The sequence below is a fragment of the Carettochelys insculpta genome, chromosome 2 (genome assembly GCF_033958435.1).
Source record: "Carettochelys insculpta isolate YL-2023 chromosome 2, ASM3395843v1, whole genome shotgun sequence".
Classification (NCBI taxonomy): Eukaryota; Metazoa; Chordata; order Testudines; family Carettochelyidae; genus Carettochelys; species Carettochelys insculpta.
In genome coordinates, this window is record NC_134138.1 from 127742087 (window position 1) to 127763508 (window position 21422).

The following is a 21422-nucleotide window of genomic DNA, read 5'->3' on the forward strand; positions in this document are numbered from 1 at the left end:
GGGTTAGGTTTATGTAGGGTAGGGGGGCCAAAGGATTGGGGGAGGGAGGTTCAGGGTGCCAGAGACAGGCTCTAGCCACAAGATTTACCTGAGTGACTCCTGGTCAGCAGCCCTGCAGAATCCTGAGGCAGACTTATCTGCCTGCTGCAGACCCAGGTAGTTGAAAACTGCTGCCTGCTCCACACATCACTCTCTGCCTTTGTGGACTGCCCCCACTCCCCATCAACATTTCTCAGCTATTATTGGCCAGAGAACAGTCAATGGGAGCTCAGAGGTTTTGCAGGGGAGTGGGAGCAGCATGCAAAGCCTTCCCCTCCTCCAGCATCTGAGGCAGATAGCTACATGGAGTAGGAAGCCACACAAAGCAAGGTGTGGTTGCTCTGTGCCTGAGGCAGACCACACACTGGGCCTGGCCTGCGGGCCATATCTAGCCCGCCCTTGCAGTGGTTCCCAAACTTTTTGGCATCCTGCCCACTTTTTGATTTTTCAGAAACCCTCACACTCCCTGACCTCTTCTTTACCATCATCCAACCCACTTTTAACATAAAATTTAATTTGTACCCCTACGCTTCAAAAGGTTAAAAAAAAAACACACATTTTGTGGTATGAAATTGTTACAGCAGCGGTCTCCAATCTTTTTACACCCAAAATCACTTTTTAAAGGTCAAGACAAGCCCCAAGACCCCACCCCTTTCTTAAGGTACCGTCCTCTCCATTCCCCTCCTCTCCAACATTTGCTGTCCCCAGCCCTTACTCACTCTCACTGGGTTGAGACAGGAGGTACGGGCTCTGGGGTGGGAATGAGGGATTTGGGTGTGGGACAGGGTGAAAGGTGCATGCTCTGGGAGGGAATCAGGGTGCAAGAAAAGGTGGAGAAGGGGCTGTTGGCTCGGGGGGGGAGCTCCAGGCTGAAGACTGTTGGGGTCAGATGGACAGTTGGAGGGCTGCAAAAAAGGAGGTAGCAACCCCAGCATGGGGCTCTTTCTTGGGGTCAGAGAAATTGACGGGGGGGGGGGGCTGGTTGCCTCGTGCCCCCTTGAATTTCTTCACGCCCCCCCCAGCACTCCCCCACACACTTTGGGAACACACAGACTAGAGCGTGATACTCACTGAAACTCATCAGCCCTGACTACACCTATAGAAAATGGATGGCAACAAACAGGACAAAAGCCTGGAGAGAAACATATCAGTAACGTCCATGGCAAAAAGTGAAGCTGAGAAGAACAATGTTTTTCCACAAGAGGTTTTTTTTTTTGAAAAAAAAATTGCAATCATAGCAGCATTTTTTTAAAGACTTGTGATCTTTTTAAAGATTAACCTCCCTGGTCAGATATCGTGAGTGAGCCAAGAATAAACTGGTGGCTTCGAGCCACAGAAAAATTCAAAATGCAGTCACTCTGAACTAAAGTATCATTCCTTGTTTTCCAGAACCGTGGTTTGCTTTCTATGCTAAAACAGCTAAATTAGGAAGAAAAAAATTAAAATAACTAAATATGTTAGCTTGCACGAATGCCAACTACAGGCAAATAAGATAAGCATAAATCTCTGAAGAGTGAAATCATTTATACATTTCCTCTGAAAGATATAACTAGGGCTAATGCAATGAAATTAGCAAATGAGGAGGTTTAGGCCAAATAGCAAAAAGCACTTCCTATCGGTAAAATCTGTTATACTGGAAAATACTCTCCTCAAGGAAAGGGAAGATTATTTATTACTGGACAGAACACTAAAAAAGTAAAACGCAAAAGACAGTTCTGAACTGCTGCAGTGAGAGAGTAGAACACCCTGCAAGCCTAGTATTTCTCTAATTTCTACCATTATGTTGTCAATAAGATTTTATTGTGCGAAATGCCCATGCGGTAACAATAACCTCATTTCCTGCAAGCTGTCCATGTCGCCAAAATATCTGAAAAAACAGCAGTACAAGAAACAGACTAGTAGGGGAAGAGGAGTGCCTGTTACACCTGAAAGTCCATTAAATCCAAGCATTTTCTTCCCACCCACCCCTGCCAGAGTTCCCCAGCCCCAGTCCTCCTTTTCCCCAGCAGAAATACTGGCCACTCACCTCCCCTGGAGAAAGAACCACCGCTGCTGCTGGAGCAGCCGTAGGAGCCTGCCGCCGTGGCTGGAGCCGCTGCTGCACATGGGGCTGATGGACCCACCGCAGCACTAGGAGCCACTGTGGCTGGAGCCCAGCCGTGGCTGGAGACTCCAGCATAGCCACCGGAGCTGGCTGGAGCCCTGCCATAGGTGGAGACTCTGCTGTGGCAGAAGCCTCCATCGCGGACTGAAGGAAACTCTCCTGGAGCTGCCACATGCTCCTTCCAGCAGCTCCTTCCAGCAGTCCTGGCCATGATGGAGGCTCCAGCTGCCATGGCTCCTCGAGCAGTGGCGGCTGGAAGCGACAGCTCCTCTAGCCACAGCAGCAGTGGCTCTGGCAGCTCTGGCTAAGTCGCCTAATGAACTTTTTTTGTGGGGGTCGGGGGGATTTAGGATTTTAAGGGTCCTGATTAAGGAGACCTCGGGAACAACAGGCAGCGAGGGCAGCAGATGTCCACTGTTCTTGAAGTCCACTAGGCAGGGTCCGTAAAAATCGAAGGTTTACTGTATTACCATTAGTGGTATTTCTGGCGTTTGGCATAGCTACTACAAATTCAGCATGCAAACATTACAGATATGCCATTTTATATCTTCTGATGTTCTGAATTCCAATCCAATCCTTTAACCACAAAACCATTAATAGCATTTTTCTGTCAAGGATTACAACGCACGCAACAGACATCAAGACCCAGTTAATCTCTTGCAGAAATGCTTGTGCCAAGGGGAAATCTACTTTGGTAAAAGCTTTCAAAGGCTCAATTTTCATCATATGATCACTTGAAAGAAACAAAGATGGGGGTTTGATAGTAAAATCATGGGGCCGGGCCACGGACTCTGGGAGTCTAAGCTCCCGCCCACATCTTCCAATACACAAATGCCAGTATTTTAAAAAGGGCTATAAAGCCTCTTGTTTCAGACTACAATCCAATCTTTAAAGATTAGGTTTATGGAGGATATTTTGAAATAGATGATCTCATGGAAAAATATTCTCCCACATCTGACTACTGTGGGATTTCTCACAGCTTCCTCTGAAGCTCATCACTTTTGGATTCAGTAAATTGAACCAGATGGACCACCAGTCTGACCCAGCACGTTACACAATAATTAAGAAATAAAAAAGGAAGACTCTTAACAGCTGACTATTTACATGACTTGGTGGGTGATTTAGTCTTTAGAGCCAGCATCTAAGTCAGGTGTTTTTGATTTACCGGCTTTGAATGTCTCTTAAAGTTTAACACTGCACACCAAAATAATACATACTATAGTAACTTTTGAATTTAACAGCTTGCTGAACTATGTAGCCCAGGCGCTGGCAACCAAAATAACAAGAAGAGCCATTTTTTCCCATTCGGTGAAAAACTCAGTAAGTCAAGAACTGCAATGCATATGAATACGAGACAGTCCTTAATAAATAACATTAAACCGTACTTTTTTGTAAGTATATAATGATTTGTAATGTGACACATGTCTACTTCAGGACATCCACAAGCTTTTAACATATTATATTTCCTCACAATTTACACATGATTGTATCACTGTCTTCTCTATTTTCACTCCCAAACTCTCTCTCTCTCTCTCTGGAGGATACTAGGCAGAATTATCCAACATTTCAAGATCACATATTGCATGCTATTTAGATATGATTTGTTCATTTTGCAGCTGTTAGACATTCACCTTTTATCAAAAATAATCAAGAGGTTTTTGTTTTGTTTTTAACTTTTCAATTATAGCGTTGGGAAGCACGAAAAAGTCTTTAAAGTGTCGCATGCAGCTCCGAGGCCACAGGTTGCAGACCACTGATCTAGCCATTTCCCCCTAAATGATCTCTGTTATCTCTGATCTTTGTTGGTGATAGAGTCACAAAAAGCTGTTCCTTCGTTTGTTCGTTCCTTCCTTCCTGCCTGCCTGCCTTCCCTCCTTTCTTCCCAAAAGTCTGTAATTTAATCAATACCTTTTCTTGTTATTAATGATGTAATGGAAGAAAAAGAACCAAACACGGTGAGCAAGGAGAACTATCTTAATACCTGATCAGCATCCTGCAATGGGATTCATATAGAAATAGGACTTCTCCTGTGGGATTAGAGACACGAAGAGCTTTCTTCTGTTGTTTCTTCCACTGTAAAAAGTTTAAGGTGGGATGTCCACAAATACTTATGTAATTTAGTATCAAAACTACCACTGAAATTATAAGGCATTTCTAAGTTGCCTAACTGCTTCTAAAAGCTACCCCCTGCGTCAGCTTGGTTCTGTAGACAATCCCAGGAACTACAAATAAATAACTAACTTTAGAAACAGAATTATTCAGAACACCCATTTCCTACAGGGAAATAATCCTATCCACTGTGGGTAACGAAAATTGTTTTTAAATAATAATTAACTATAATAATATTGGCTGAGAGCCAGATTCATCCCTCATTTGCATTCCTAATTTTCCATGGGTTGTACAGAATCCAAACAAGGGCAGAACCTAAATATGAGTGGCACTATTTATCATTGTTCTCAATGAGCAAGCGCTATGAAGATTAAGGAGAATCAAAGCAGCAGGGGGAAGGAAAAGGTTATCAAGTTTTTAGAAGCTGAAAAACAGTAATTAAAAAGATGATAAGATCATGACAATCAATTATCATTCCAACCCAAAAGAAAAATAATCAACATGAATAACAATATAACAGGAAAGCACATGCTCTCTCAAAGTGTTGAGTGTCATGTCATAAAGCTGAAATGATACACCGAAAAGAATAATTTAGGCAGCATATGACAAAGCTGCAAATATGCCCTGGAGAATGTAACAGCTGCTCCATTTCACACAGTTCTATAGTCTCTGCAGGTATTTTGCTCAAATTCATTTTTCTGCTACCACAGATTTAGAATATTATCAAGTATGCCAGATGCTTAAGTTATTACATCATTCTCAAATAGCTCATTTTTCTTAAGATATAAGGCAAGGAGAGGGCCAACCAGGTTTCCTGCTTCCAAACCTGATCATCAGCAGCAAAGCCCATTGTCTAAATAAGTTGTAAAATAATATGCCATCAATTTATCAATTAATGTTTAGAAAATCTAGTTGTTCACACTAAACTTTTATGCAATTATTAAATTTTCCATCATATTTGCACATAAACTTATAAATAAGCAAAAGCATAGTTTATACCAACACACAACTGAATCAGTCCTGGTCCTATTCGAGTAACATAAGAATCAGGGCTCATATGCTGAAGACAAGCAGTACTTATTTTTGTGCAATATGTGGCTTGCAAGAAGAGTAAAACAAATCTATAAAATTAATCACGCCATCCAACACCACCATCAACTTAAAGAAATCACACTACTGTCTGAAACTTTTCCTACTGCTTGATTCAAGCAATCTACCGTTAGTATAGCAAGAAAAATAAAAGGGGGAGAAACTGACTCTCTTTTAGTTTACTTTTGCAGTTGACTGCACTGGGTGTATCGCTTTCCCCAGCTTTGTCTTTGTTTGTTTTGCATAGAAATGTGGTTTTCATACTGATGCAAGAGAAAGAAAAATATGTTAAACACAGGGCAGGAGGTTGTAAAACCACAATAATTATCAATTGGACTTAGGTGCATGACTAGTACCTGAAATTATTTTAAAATAATTATTATTGAGTAGATTAGATTTCAAACTGACAGAGATTTTGTAAACAAGGTTTCCCTTAATATGTTTTGACTTATTCCTCATTATTTTTTCATAGTCTGGAGATTAATAAGAGAACCTCTAGTTCAAACAGTATCCAAACTTTTCCTATAGAGTTGACAACTTTCCAATCACACAAAACCAAACAGCCTTGCCTTATTCTCTGGCCTGCCCTTTACTGAGGCCCTGCCCGTCTCAAGGTCACACCCCTATTTACTCCATCTGCCCTCCCCCCCTTGCTCACTCATGTTCACTGGGCTGAGACTGGGTGTTGGGGCATAAGAGGGGTATAGGCTCCAGCTGTGGTTGTCAGTATCAGGAGTGAGACTGGGGATGAGGAATTTGGGGTACAGGAGTAGGTGCAAGCTCTGGTAGGAAGTTTTGGTGCATGAGGGGGCTCAGCTCTGGGGCAGGAATGTACAGGCACTGGGAGAGAATTAGGGTGACAAGAGTTCCAACATGGGGAATTGGGGGTTGGGTGCAGGAGGGAGTTCAGGCACCAGGCAGCACTTAACTCAAGTATCTTCCAGTCTGCGGTGCCGCAGGACTAAGGCAAGCTCCCTTCCTGCCCTGGCTCTGGGCAGTTCCAGGAAGCATGTCCAGTTCCAAGGCACAGGGGCCTCTGTGCGCTGCCCACACAGGTGCCATTGACCACAATTCCTGGAGCTCAAGGCAGAGGCAACACACGGCAGCTCTCCTGATCACCCTTGTGCGCAAGGGGCTCCTGGGACATGCCAGCTGTTTTCAGGAGCTGGGTGGAGCCAGGGCCAGCAGGGAAGCTGCCTTAACACCACTACACTGCCAACTGGACTTTTTAATGGCCTAATTGGTGGTACTAACCAATGCTGCTGGGTGTTGTGGTTGAAAACAGAACATCTGGCAACCCTGCTTTCCTGTCACACCCCTGTAACCCCTCACAGAATCTCGTCACACCCTGCCCAGTCACTGATACCAAGTGGGCTCAGTAGTAGAACTTGAGGTGAAGGCAAAGGTGGAGGGAGGCCTGAGGTTGGGGGAAAAGCTGGGGCTAGGGACGGAGCTGGCCTGGGATTGGAGAGAAAATGAGGGGAGAGCTGGGGGGGGTGGGGGAGGAGCAGAGGATGGAGTGCAGCTGCAGCTGGGGATGGAGCTGGGCTGGGCAGTTCTTCCTCCTCACCTCTCACAGGGGCTGAAAAGATGCACCCCTCAACATTTCTCTGAACTCACCTAAAGGAGGGACCACATCCCACAGTTTAAGAATCAAAGTTCCATTGACTGAAAGGAAACTAGATGAAGATCAAGTCATCACTGTTACAACCTGTAAATCTACTTTTAAAGTGTGGTTATCTCTGAGAACTTCAGGAAGAATGGTATTAAAAAATCTGAAAATAAAAATGGAAAAATTTCACTTTAATGTCTATTTAGTGTCCCTGCTTCCCAGATTGAAATACATATATGGCACAGTGACAAGAAAACTCTTCTATTTCATCTACTCTTATTACCTTGATTCACACAGACAGCCTCATTCTGTGAACTACAGCTACCAAGGAGTATGGTGCTGACCATGAAAGTTCAGTTAATTGCCTTTCTGTAGAACAATTTTAAAGGTTTCTTGGAATAATTTTAATTTTCTTAACAAAGAAGAATGTTTAGAATGTGCTATGTATAAAGAAAAATTAAATTTGTTTTAAATTGCTTGTTTGCTTTTCACAAGAAAATTGCTGGCTGAGTTAGTGGTACCTCTGCTATATACATATCTACACCAGCAACACCATTACAGGACCTAACCAGATCAGCCACACCATCCTGGGTTCATCCAGCTGCACATCTACCAATACAATTTATGCCATCATGTGCCAGCAATGCCCCTCTGCTATATACATCAGACAAACTGGACAGTCTCTACGTAAAAGAATAAATGCACACAAATCAGATATCAGAAATGGCAATATACAAAAACCCGTCGAAGAGCACTTCAATTTCCCAGGCCACACAGTAGCAGACTTAAAAGTAGCTATCCTACAGCAAAGAAATTTCAGGACCAGACTCCAAAGAGAAATTGCTGAGCTACAATTCATCTGCAAATTCGACACCCTCAGCTCAGGCTTAAACAAAGACTCTGAATGGCTGGCTAAATACAAAAGCAGCTTCCCCTCCCTTGGTGTTCACACCTCCAGATCAACTGCTGGTAGTAAGCCTCACCCTTCCTGACTGAGATAACCTTGTTATCCCCAGCCTTGCTCTGGCTTATTTATACCTGGCCCTGCAGATTTCCATGACCAGCATCTGATGAAGTAAGTCTGTGCTCATGAAAGCTCATGCTCAAAACTTTTCTGTTAGTCTATAAGGTGCCACAGGACCCTTCGTTGCTGCTTTTCTGCAGCAGGTTCTCTTTCGGCTGTATCTTCCCAGATAATTCCTCCTTGGTGACCTTCTGCATCCATCCTATTCTCAGAATCCTTCTATAACAACTCCTTTTGAAAGCCAATATTCTTCTTTTTGAATCTTTTGTTATCACCCATGTCTCATATCCGTACAATATGCTGCTGAATACACACATTTTCAAGATGCCCAGCTTTGTTCTTAAGCTAATTGCTTTGCTTTTCCAGATCTTATCCACCGCCTTCAAACTCGCTCTTCCTTTCACTATACTAGTCGCTATTTCCTTCTTACAGTCCAGATCATATGTTACGTTGCTCCCCACATACGTGAACTTCTCTACATTTTCTAGTTCAATACCATCGACACTGATCTTCCTTCTCATTTCCTGATCTCCAAATACCATAGTTTTTGTTTTATCGATGTTCATAATCAGGCCGTACCGTTTCCCTTCTTTGTTTAACACCTGCACCATTTTCGCTAGCTTCTCTTCATCTTCCTCAATGATAACTATATCATCTGTGAACCTCAAGTTGTTAATTCTTTTCCTGTGCACAGATATCCCTTCTACCTCCTCCTTGATCTTGTCCGTCACTCTCTCCAGATGTGCGATAAAGATACTTGGCGATATTGGATCTCCTTTTCTCATACCTCTACTTGTTTTAAACCAACTTCCCAACTCCCTGCATGTTCTCACTGCTGCCACCGCATTATCATTGATATGCTTCAACAACTGTTGGTTACCAAAAGAAAATTACAGTTAACACATATGCTATCCATTGGAACATGGAACATCTGAACACTGTGGGCAACTGGAAAATTAGAGCTGCTTTGGAAGGAGATGGAGAGAAACTGATATGATATACTTGGATCGGCAGAGATGCGTGGGATGGGATCAGGAGAGATACGCGGCTGCAAAATCATTTGGTCAGGAAATGAAACGAAGCACAAAGCAGGAGTTGGATTCCTTCTTAGCAAAACAGCTAGAAGAGCTTTATTAGGATACAAACCGGTGAGTGCAAGAATGATGGTCACACAATTTGAAGCAAAACCGTTCAACACCTCAGTCATTCAGGTGTATGAACCCACATGAGATGGTACGGAGGAAGAGATTGTGCTATTCTATAAAGACTTGACAAAGACTGTGGAGGAGATATTGAAGAAAGATGTGTTGATCATCGGAGGAGATTGGAATTTGAAGGTTGGAACAGATAACGAAGGTTGGGAGAGAGTCATGGGAAGGTTTGGATATCAAAAAAGAAATGAACGAGGTGAGAAACTGCTAGAGTTTGCTACAGAGCATGAGATGGTGATCTGCAACACAAGATTCCAACAAAAGGAGTGTAGGAAGTGGACGTAGCGATCGAATGACTGGAAGTCCAAGAACATGATAGATATGATTTTGATAAGAAGATGGATAACATCAGTACAGCAGTGCCGAACTTTCCATGGAGCAGATACAGACTCAGACCACACTCTAGTGATCACAAACATCAAGATAAAACTCAAAAGAGAATGTAAGACACAGTTTAAGAAAAGAAGAGATGTGGCAAGGCTGTGTGAGGAAGAAACATGGAATGCATGCAGAGCAGCGCTCGAAGAGAGGTTAAGAATATCGCCACAGAGAAAGACCTAGTTAAGAGAGTCGCAGGGATAGCCTTACTATAGAAGAGGCAATTGAGCAGACTGTTCCAGAAGAAGAAAAGATCAATAAGAAATGGATTACCCAGGAGATACTGAAATTGGTTCAAGAGAAGAGGGTGCTGAAGATCAGAAGAGATGTCTCTGAGATGGCAGAACAGCCATATAGGGTGAAATGCAATGAGATAAGGAAAGCAACCAGAAAGGATAAGAAGAAATGGTTAGAGGAGCAATGTGAAGCTATAGAGAGGTATTATGGAGAATGTAAGACTAGGGAGGTGTATAAGACAATTAGGAATATTAATAGGAAATGGCAACCGAAGCAGATGGCAATCAAATACGAGAATGAAGAAGTGCTCATGAACAGGGAGAAGATTGTGCAGTGATGGACGAGATATTGCACCAATCTATACAAAACACAGTTGGACCCGAGTGTCTCAGAGAGCCTGATTGAAGAATTGAAAGAGATATCTCCCCCCAGCATCGAGAGCAAGACTGATATTTTGAAGGAGGAATTAGAAAAAGCAGTGAAACGACTAAAGAACAACAAGAGCCCTGGAAATGATAAAATCACGGGAGAGATGATCAAATACGGCAGAGAAAGCATGATTCAGGAAACACACCGACTATGTAATATAACATGGAAAGAAGGGAAGACGCCTAAGCAATGGACAAGATCTGTGCTAGTGACAATACCCAAGAAAGGCAGTACATTGGAGTACAAGAACTACAGAAGGATTGCCCTAATGAGTCATCTAGGTAAGATGCTGATGATGATACTGACTGAGAGATTAAGATCACAGATAGAAGAACATATAGCAGACAAGCAAGTGGGGTTCAGAAAAGATAGAAGTACCATACAGCAGATATTGGCACTCAGACTGATAGTGGAGAAAGCTCAAGGAAAGAACTAAAATGCATACACTTGCTTCGTCGATTTTCAAAACGCATTTAACAGTATAGATCAGAAAGTGACTTGTGCGGTGTTGGAATTATATGGAGTGGATAGCAGACTGATACAGCTGTTGAAGGATGTCAATGATAATGCAGAGGCAGTGGTGAGAACATGCGGGGAGTCGGGAAGTTGGTTTAAAAGAAGTTGAGGTACGAGACAAGGAGATCCAATTAAGTGAAAATGGTGCACCACAAACACACCTTTCCTGAAAACTATTTAAATACCATATGCTAGACTGTAATGTTAGATGCACTGCTATACCAAATAATCCATACTCGTAATATATTTTTTAAAAACCAGTCATATCAGTGTGATATTAACTATAATGCCAACCGTACATTTCAGGTTGCCAACTTTCTAACAGCACAAAACCTCAGATTATTGCCGTACTACTACCCAGCCCAGGGGAAGGGCACATGGAGAGATCTTCCTCGGGTACATCATTATGTGTAGATATCTGTCTATTTTTATAACAGGCTACACAAAAAGTACCACTGAAGTCAGTATAAACTAAAACTTCATATAGCCAATGACTTGTTTATGCTACCCTATATACTGAACTGGAAGTACAATACTTGTATTCCAATTTATTTTATAATTATATGAGAAAATGAGAAAATAAACAATTTTTCAGTAACAGTACACTGCAATACTTCTGCATGCTTATGTTTGGTTTTGTAAGCAAGTCTTTTTTAAGTGAGATGAAACTTGGGGGTTACTGAAGACAGATGAGATTCCTGAAAGGGGTACATAGTCTGGAACAGCTGAAAGCCACTACCTTAAGACATGCGCTTAACTTTAACAATTCTAAACGTCTAATTAGGTTCACCTTTCCAAATGCAAGCTTCTGTTTTGTTTGAGAGGTACCCTTAAAATAAGTGACAGAGAAGCCTATCACAAGCCATTTAAAGACACTGACTCTGCATTGAGAGCCAGAGACACATTCCCATTGAGGTCACTGGTGAGGGTGTTGAGCGCCATTGAACAAATTGAAAACCCTGTATAAGATGGAAACCACTTCAAGCCAGCACCTTTGGTCAGTGAAACTCCAGGTAGGCACAGGGATCACCTGCATGGTTCTCAATGCAAGCCTAGTTCTAACTGAGAGAATTTGAAAGTAACTGAGTAAGGATTCAATCCTGCAAACATTAATACATACCTATCAGGTTTGCACACTTAGGCCCTTGCTGAACCAAATTTAAAGCCAGCTTAATTATTTGGGAAAATTTCCTCAATATTGACAAAGCTCATGAGCCTGACTGTAGTCTCCCATCTGTGTTGATCAAGACTAATAGCAGCAGAGTTACAGCACAAGTAAATTTGATACGCATTAATAAATAAGCAGTGTAAAAAATGGGCATTTTAGGAACTCCAAGAATGTGCAGGGGAAAGTCTCTTTTCAGTATTTTGTTTGCAGGATTGATAATGAGCATGGGACAGATTGTTCTGGTTTTTAAGGACTTAGCAAACTCTGTGACATTTCCTTCCCAGAAAAAGAAAGTGCACTTGTAATTGGTTGAAAAAGATTAACACTTGTGGAAAATGTTAAAAGCTTCCATTTTGAGGGGACCAGTTTTCCATGCAACTTTGAGATTTTTAAACCAGTTTTTTGGCAAAATCTTGTTAAAATTAATCATTGACCTTTTAGACATGAATGTACTGGACAGCAGCAACTTGAAATAGAATTTCAAGAGGAGTTACAATTTATAAAATGGCTAAAAAAATCATGTGGCGGGGGGGGCGGCAAAAAGGCCAAAGATGTGACATTTATGCCAGAGCTGGCTCATGGTGCTGAGGACACCAGACTAGGCTAATTTCCCATCAGAACACTTTTCACTTAAGGCCGTTTGGACCTGCTTTAAGCCTCGGGGGGCAGAGTTAAGGGTCTTGGTTTGAACACGTCCCTGCGCAGCCTGTGAACACTCCCCGTCCCTAAATGGCTCACCCAGGAACACGCTATCGTTAACCCTACGGGACGGGGTAATCGATGTCTCAAGCCCCAAGCAGCCCCTCAATGCCCCCCAGGGGAGGCTGTGACCCCCAGCCCCGGGGCCGCCAGGAGCGGAGCTGCAGCGGGGAACCACGCCAGGGGCAGCGACCTTGGGAAGCGCCTCGGCCCCTCCAGCGGCTACCTCGAGCCCGGCTGCAGGAGACCGCGCTCCCACCTGGGGCCCCGCGGGCTCCCACCCGACCGCCACTCACCATCCCCCTCGGCTGGCTCGCTCGCCCGCCCGCTCGCCGCAGCTGCCCGAGCCCCGCCTGACGCGCCGCCGACGGAGGCCGCCAGCCGGGCCCGAGGCGCTAGGCGCTCAGCGGCCGAGGCGGAGTCCGCAAGCAGAAGCCCCGACTCCCCGCCCCGGGATCCCCGCACCCGGACGCGGCTGCGGCGGCCGCACTGCGCGCAGGCTCGCGCTCGACCGGGCGGGGGAAGGGGCCTTGGCGAGAGGCCCCGCCTGTGCCGGCAACATGGCAGCGTCCAGCCGGGCCCAGGTGCTGCAGCTGTACCGGGCCCTGCTGCGGGAGAGCCAGCGCTTCGCGGCCTACGGCTACAGGTGGGGCCCGCCCGGCGGGGGCCCGGCAGTCCGCTGGCGTGGGGCGGTCGGGGCCTCCCCTGTGTTCCGTGGGGGCGGGAGCCGGGCACAGGCCAGCCTCTGTCGGCCTCCTGCGCGGCCAGAGCCGGGGCCCGGTCCTTCTGCGGGGTCCCCGGGGGCCTGTTTTCCTCCCTGCTCCTGCGCCCCCCTCGTCTGCAGGGAGGGGGTGACAGGAGAGGGATACCGTGAAGATTACCTGGTCTGTGCCTCCCCCCAGCCCCCAGGACACCCGGCATTGGCCTCTGGTGGACGACAGGATCCTGGGCTAGATGGACCCTTGGTCTAAACCAGCGAGGCCGTTCTGGTGGGATGGATGTAGGGACCAGGTTTTCCTTTTCCTTCCTCCTGCCTGAGCACGGGATATTCAAACCACTTTCTCTTGCGAGGCCACTTAATTGTGCTGGGGCGTGGGGTCAGTCTGTATGGCATTGCAAGGAAGCAAAGGCCAAGTTCTCTCAGGTGCACCTGAGCCTCCTGTATTCCACAGTCAGGGCACGGATTTGGGTTACATTGTTTAAGACACTTTTTTCCCCCTAAATGTCGCACATGTGGCTGTTCCCTACTCCCCCAATGGCATTTATGAGAGTCACGTGCCAGTTCCCACAGACCCTGGCAATCCACCAAGAAGGCATCTCTAGGTCAATACAGAAGAACAGGCTAGTAGTATGCTTGCTAAATACATAGGGCTGCCCTTGAGCAGCACTGATAAGACTGTATAGCAGTGGTGACATGAAGTAAATTGGAGTTTTTCCTTTATTTTAGGTAAGACTTTCAGTTCCATTCCCTCTTACTTTAAAGTATCCCCCTCCTGTTAACGTTTTAAAGAGTGGAAATTATGGTAAGTTGTACATTTATATTGTATTCTTGCTAGTTTTCACATAAAGATAACATTTTTCTCTGTAGTGAAAGGTCTTGATTTTTATGAGTCTGTTTCCAAGTACAGTAAACTCTCAATTTAATGGATTAATGGGGGGAAGGGGTGTCCGTTAATGCCGAAAGTCAGTTATATCCAAATGATGCACTGACCTTCCCAGCCCATCACTCACTCCTGTTCTCTGCACCCACTTCCCCTCCCCACTTCTGCCCTATTCTTCCCCTCACACCTCCATCTCCCTCCCCCAATTACCAGGAAAGGAGCTCAATGCCAGCCTGATTCCTTCCGCCTCCTGCAGCTCTCAGTGCTGCGGCTCCTCCAGCCCCCAGCTCTGAGCCACCTGCACAAAGGTAGAGCAGGGCCATCCCCTAGCTTGTCAGTGGGTAGCAGCCTCCAACACCATGTCTGCTGCTCAGTGCCATTGCAGGCCTTTAGGGCTGGCCGGGAACGCACATGGGGTTGGGAGAGGAGAGCTCCTGCACCCCACTGCAACTGCAGCCTCCCCCACTCCAGTTCCTCTAGCCCCATGGCCCAGCCACTGTGGTGACTCCTCCAGCCCCAGTGGCTCCAGCCACTCCAGCAACTCCTCCAGCCTCTGTGGCAGCCTGGGTTAGCCTCCGGCATTTATTTAGAGGAGGGTGGTGAGACTGGCAGACAGGGTCCATTATTTCCAAAGTCCATTATGTCAGGGTCTGTTAAATCGAGGGTTTACTGTACTGTAAAAATGGAAAATAGTCTGTAAAAATAATTTTTGATATAGTCATCAATTTGAAAACACCAAGCATAATGGCTTGTCACAGTATGTAAACAGCAGCACTTGCCTGTAAACTAGTGGTTTTAAAGCAGTGTGCTCTGAGAACTGTCCAAATGTGCTGTGAAATTTCATCAGTTTTCACTCGCCAGGGCTCTGTAAAGAGCCACCGGGGTGAGAAATTGACAACCCCATGCCAGCTGTGGCTCAAGCAGCATGAAAAAAGTGTGTGTGTCATGGAATTGTCGCATTGAAGTGTGCCATGTGACTGAAAAGGTTCAGAACCACTGTGACCATCTTGTAGCAAGGAAACCATTTTATTTTATTTTTTTATGACACCCCTCAGTATCTGAGCAGGTAACTAAAATTAATGTTGATAGTCTCAGTATCTTTAGGGCTCACATAATGTGCTGGTGTAGTGTTTTAACACAAACTTCAGGTCTTTATTAAATAGTTACGTTTATCCTGAAGGACAAAATGGCAAAAATTAAATTAATGTGCGGATTTAGTGGGAGGATTTTTTAAAGAACGTGCACTGTTTATGAATCGGTGTGTTGAGTATGAATCACCTGCTACTGTCTCCCTATTTTACAGTCTGGCAATGTAATTCCCCCTACCCCCCAAAAGAAAAAAAAAGCGTAGTCTGTCCTTGGTTTCTTAATATCATAGTTACTTCTTGCAATCCAACAGTTATTTTTCAGCCATCACTGTAAAGGGTAATGTTAGTTACTGAACTCACTACTTAAAGATTTGGGAATAATAATGAAAAAGTTTGTTTCTAGAGTACAACAGAAAAAATTGTGGCGTACTCTGGAGCCTGCATCTGTAGGCTATGTTTTAATAGCAGGAGATAATTAGTATTTTCAAGTCTGCTGTGTTATAGATGCATATGAGAGCAGTGGTGGGCAACCTGAGGGCATTTTCATCAGGTTTTATGCTTGCACACACCCAATGCCTCTTGCTTAGTGAGGTCCTGGCACTTATCTCCTTCTCCTTCCTCCAAGGACTTCTGGAGTGTGGCAAATCAGCTGGTGCATGGTGTTCAAATTCGTGGGGGGGGCAGCTGTTGGAGTGAGAGGAATGTGGATGGGGTGTGAATCAGCTGATTCATGGCACTCCAGAAGTGCTGGGAGGAGAAAGGACATGGTGTGTTTGCAGGAGGAGTGGAAGGATATTATCAGTTTTCTTCAGAAGCTGGTCCCCGACATACTTAAATTGGACCCCAGCTGCTCCCATTAGATACTAAAATGACTTATAGAATGCCCAGGAGTCTGGCAAACCCAGACTTGTCCTCCAGTTGCTGAAATGTAATGATAAAGTAATGTGAACGAACACTGCCAGAAAAGCTGAAACTCTGACCTACGAAGACCACAAAATTTCTTTTTCCAAACTTCTCAGCGGAGCTTAGCAAAAAAGAAGGCTGCATCTAATGTCATAAACAAATCCTGAGGGGGACTGTTAGAGATACAGCATCAAGCACCCTATGGATTCAGCGGGCGCCGCAAGTTTTTGCAAAACCTCCTCTGAAGCTTGGCAGACTTTTTAAAGACAGATCAGATTTGACCAAAAATAGCAAATGTTTTTCTTTTCCATCATGAAAAGCATACCTCGATGAGTTTAAAAATCAGACTGTGTTCCTGTGCATCCTTCTGGGTATGGTAATGTTCACTTATATAAGCTTTCAGCTCCTAACGGTTCTCAGACTGTGGGTTTGGACTTGAAAGTGGGTGGCAACCCCATTTTAATGGTTGCTGGTAGAGCCAGGGCTGGGGTCCCACTTCCGCAGTGGAGTGGCTCTGGTGCAGCTGCAGTCCCACCTGTCCATCAGGGTGCTTTGGAGCAGCCATAACCAGGGTCCGACCTGCCTACTGGGGCCACTCTGGTGCAACTGGGGTCCTGCCAGCCTACCCCATGGCACCACCTGCTGCTCTGACACAGCTAGTTCCTGCTGGCTCTCCCAATGGACAGGACTGCTATAGACTGGCATGGCTAGTAGTCTGGTAAACTGGTTATCCAGTAAGCATTCTGGTAAGTCTAATGCTTACCAATTAATTGGTTCACCTTTTATGTCCCTATGGTGAGCTACTCTGAACTCTTCGGTTGATCTCCTTTGGAACTGAGCACTACAATAGCAACTGTGTAATACTGCAATGCATAGAGTAACAACAGAGTAACAGTTTAACAGTAAGCTGCAGTGAATATCACAATCTACTGACTGCGGTATTAGCTGCACTGATCATGGCAACTTGTGTGGAGAGACAGACCAAAGGTCCCATGGAACAGTCAACATTCCTGACTTGTAAACTGCAACCTCAATCTTAAATGCACTATTTTTTATTCAATTTGTGCAGGGCATTTGAGTATGATTTTTATATTGTATTTTTCATATTAAGATTTTTACTAATTTATATTTAACAAATCACTTGTAAACTTCTATGTGATGAATGTGCATCTATTTGTGTATACATATGTGTAAGTATACATACAGTCGTCTGTGCATAGGAATATACGATCCATCTTCTAAAACACCTAATGGTATTTACAAGATAATATTTTACTCACAACATATCTGTTAGACTATAGACTATTTTTAGATAATATAGCAAGGAAGGAGCAAATGCAACTGAAGCCATCAAATGAACATGCCCACACTAGCTTGTTTTAAATCTGTTAATTTTTTGTGTTTTCAAGAGCAAATATGCTTTTGAAGAAGCATTACATTTAACGATAGATCTTCTTGTATGCCTGATATTGTCAGAGGTTCTATTCAAGGTATAAAGTCATTCAAAACTAACTAATATTTAATATTTATGAATACAGACCATCTATTAACGATGTGGTTTGACAATCTCAGAGTGGAAATATGTATCTTAAAGGTTATATTTCTTAATGTACCTTCTAAAATTGTGCCATGAATCTTCATAGTTTATGCTCCTGGAATGTAATCAGCCTTCCAAAAGAAGGTTTTCCTCAAATCAAGTACCAAGTGGCTTTATTTCAGGAAACTCACCTAGCACAAATGGAGGGCAGTAGAATTGAAAAGGTGTAGGCTAGTGTTGTTTCATTCATCATTGAATTCTAAGAGCAGAGGCACATCTGTCTTAATTCAAGCATAAATTTTCAGCATACAAAGTGTTGGTCTGATCCTGTGATATGGTCTTCTTGAAGTCTGTTTCTACTTAGAAGAGTTAATTCTAGAAAGTATGTACAATTGAAGAGTACATAATTCTGAATTTTTCAGAGACACTGCAGGCGGCCTTTCTAATAAAACAGCACATTCTTCTTATGTTGGGAAGTGATTGGATTTGCATCTGAAATGTATGTTTAAGCAGACATGGTCACAACACTGAAAATGCAATGGATCATTGAATCAGTTATGGTTGCTTTGGTTGCTCACTGACAGTCTGGGGCAGGAACCACCACCTACCCCTATTACCAGCAAGCCCAGGCTTGGATCTAGGTCTCTAGACCTCCTGGAAAAGGAGACCCTCAGAAGAAGAATTTTCATCCTTTCAACTGCTGCAAAACCTGGAAATGTATGTATAAGTAGTAGACACGAGCACAACGCTGAAAAGGCAACGTATCATAAAATCATTTATAGCTCAGTTGGTTGCTGCAAGCCTTACTTGGAGAACTGTCGTAATTGTAGATCTACTACATTGCCTTCAATGGCCTTTGGATCAAGGCCATACAAAAATTTGCTCTCACAGAATAGTCACTCTTATGACAAAGTTTTTTTCTTCCATTGACCAAAAAGGCCTCCAGGTGCCCCAGGGGACTCCCTCGCCACAGTAATCAGTGCTGTATGGTGCCTGCCTCTGGCCCTTCTTAAAGCCACTGGGAGCCCTTGAAAACTTGTGGCAGGACCCACCACCTGCCCCTCTGCCCAGCGCGCCTAGAGGAGAGTCTTGGATCTGTATTTAGACTGCCTGGCAAAAAAGATTCTCGGAGCAATAATTTGTTCTCTTGCACCCAATCCATAATCTAGAAATGTACATCTAAGTACCCACAGGCATTACGTTGAATGTCCTCCCAATCAACTTTCAATGGCACTTTCTTTGCCTACGGGTAATGGGGAGCCAGGGGTTAATTACAGAGAGGGAGCCTGAGAAACAGCTGCCACACTGGAATGAGTACAGTTTAAATCCTTTAATGATGATCCATTGGAGGGCAAGTCTGGGCCCAGTCCCTGCCTCTGGGCACTTGCTGCTCTGCTATCCCCAACTTTGTCAGCCACCGGAGACTTTCCCCGGGCAGCTGCCAGTCCCTGAAATTCATGGCCACTGATGGAAACTTCCCCTGGATGGCTAAAATTTTAAAGTGAGTGCTACACCCATCAGGTTACTAGGATATTATGATATCAGTAGTAATTCGATTTCAGTGCACTATGCATCTAGCTGATCAAATTTACAGTGAGGACAGGCCCTTGCTAAAATCGGGGTAAAGGTCTTAAACTCCATATCACTCTGTAGTGTAGAAATAGCCTCTGTGTGTATACCAGCCTACTTTAAGATAGAAAAAAGTTAGGCGTGTCGTATGGTTCCCTCTATATTTTTAAATACATTAAGACAATATCCATACCCTTTAGGAGGAACAAATGCAACCTTTGCATCTACACGAGACACACTTTAATGCATTAAGATGATTATAGCATCCACTCTTACAAATTTCTCTTCTGGAATCACTGTGAGAAAACTCATGTCCCATGATCAAAACCAGACCTATACTTATAGAAAAAGGATTAACAAAAAATAAAGATATAAAACAAGATAGACTGGACTTCAATTTCGTAAGCAAAAAAATATTGGACACCGCCATCTCTCAGTTCTGTTTTTAGTGGTTATATTGAAAGACTTATGCAGGGTTAGAGGACAATTGGTCTCTTTCAACTCTCTCACTACTACAAGAACTTAAATATGGAAACAAAAGCCACTTTCTAAGGATTACTTCTAGGAGGCTTACTGCTTTCCATTACCCTCTAAATCTCAATCTGAAAATTGGGAAAAGAACTATACCTTGCTGTGACAAACCTTGGAGGATATCTGGCTTAATGTGAAAGAGTCTACCAGTTCTCTATTCTTGTGTTTCTCCCAGAACAAGATATTAAATGAGTACTACTGGAAATGCAAACAGCCCCATGTCAAACTTTCACACATCCTCTATACATGCTAAATGTGCATGTGTTTTGGAACACCACCTTTCGTGCTCTCTCAAAAATTTGAAGTGGTGTTATTTTTCGTTCCCCAGGTTTGTGTATTTTGGGGGTACTGGATGAGTTGGCATTATCAGTAAATCATGAAGAAACAGATTTCAGTAACTATTATAGTATTATTTTGAGAAAACAGAAATCTGTAATTCCTGTGGGTTCAGATTTTTTGTATCTTCAACAGATTTTTTTTGTTTTCCACGTGTTACACATAATGAACATTGAATTTTGTCATGTATATGGTGTTTCTTTCTTTATATGTTTTGTTTAGTTATTTTTTTATTTTATCTAAAAGCAAAAGTTAAATGAAGTAGTCAGTGTCACATGTCTAAATTTACAGTAAATTTACAAATATACTTAAAACTCAAAATAACGATAAGTATTATATCAGCCCCCTTATTTCTCTGCATGTACGTTTAGAGTCTAAGGAGTTTAGCCACACTGGAAAAATATGACCTTTTAAGCTATTTTTACTGACAAATTATTTATCCACTCTGACCACCTTCAGTGTACGTCTATGTCTGTCATTCTCTGTAGATTCCAATTTTCACCACATTAAGGAAGCAAGCAGCATTTTTCTTTAACCTCTATGGGTGATACTAGAAAAGTTCCACTATTAGAAGTGTTGTTCCTGGGCACTGCTTATTGGTTCCTTTATGTTATATTTGTCTTTGGTTAGTGCCTATTATCTGATAAATGTAAATCCCAAGTTACACACCTATATCCAAAAAAGGAAAAATTATCTCTGGGCTTGTCTACACGACAGCTTAAGTCTTTACTGTAAGTTACATCGCGTAGGGATGTGAAAAAGCAACACACACACACACACTCCGAGTCACATAAGTTACATTGAGATGTAAGTGTCCACAGTGCACTCTATGGTGTCTACACTGCACTATGTCAGGAGATACTCTCCTGCCAGCATAGCTTCTGCATGTCATTGAGGTGGAGCAATTATGCTATCAGGAGACCACTCTTCCATCAGTACAGCCTAACACATCTTTCCTAGACACACCGCAATGAGACAGCTGCATCAGAACAGCTGCTCCAGTGTAGTATAGTGGTATAGACTAGTCCTTAGTGTGTCATCCCACTCTGCACCAGAACCTGTTGCATCTATTCAGTGAGATGGGGGTAGGAGAATGTCCACTCTTCAAACTATCCTTAGTTTTCCTCAGCAGCAAAATGAGAACTGATGATTCTTCTTGTTGTCACTGCCCACATTCTTGAGGAAAATACCAGCTGCTACACTGAAGTGGTCCATCTGCTGGCTCAAGACTTCAGCATGTCT

General features: G+C 43.6%; 2 protein-coding genes across 7 annotated transcripts in view; one reads left to right on the forward strand and one right to left on the reverse strand.

Moving 5' to 3' along the window:
- The window catches only part of FARS2 (phenylalanyl-tRNA synthetase 2, mitochondrial), a 424448-nt gene extending 411420 nt beyond the window's left edge, over positions 1–13028 (reverse strand). The window contains exon 1 of the mRNA XM_074987722.1: positions 12912–13028. The gene's annotated coding sequence lies outside the window, so the exon portion shown is untranslated. The remainder of the gene's footprint in view (positions 1–12911) is intronic.
- Positions 13029–13031: 3 nt separating this feature from the next.
- The window catches only part of LYRM4 (LYR motif containing 4), a 151366-nt gene continuing 142975 nt past the window's right edge, over positions 13032–21422 (forward strand). For 5 of the 6 annotated variants that reach the window (XM_074987724.1, XM_074987728.1, XM_074987723.1 and 2 more), the window contains exon 1: positions 13128–13261. In XM_074987724.1, coding sequence (XP_074843825.1) covers positions 13176–13261 — 86 coding nt within the window. In that variant the 5' untranslated portion in view covers positions 13128–13175. Of the gene's footprint in view, positions 13262–21422 lie in introns of all 6 variants that reach the window. The other variant, XM_074987725.1, reaches the window with a different exon arrangement.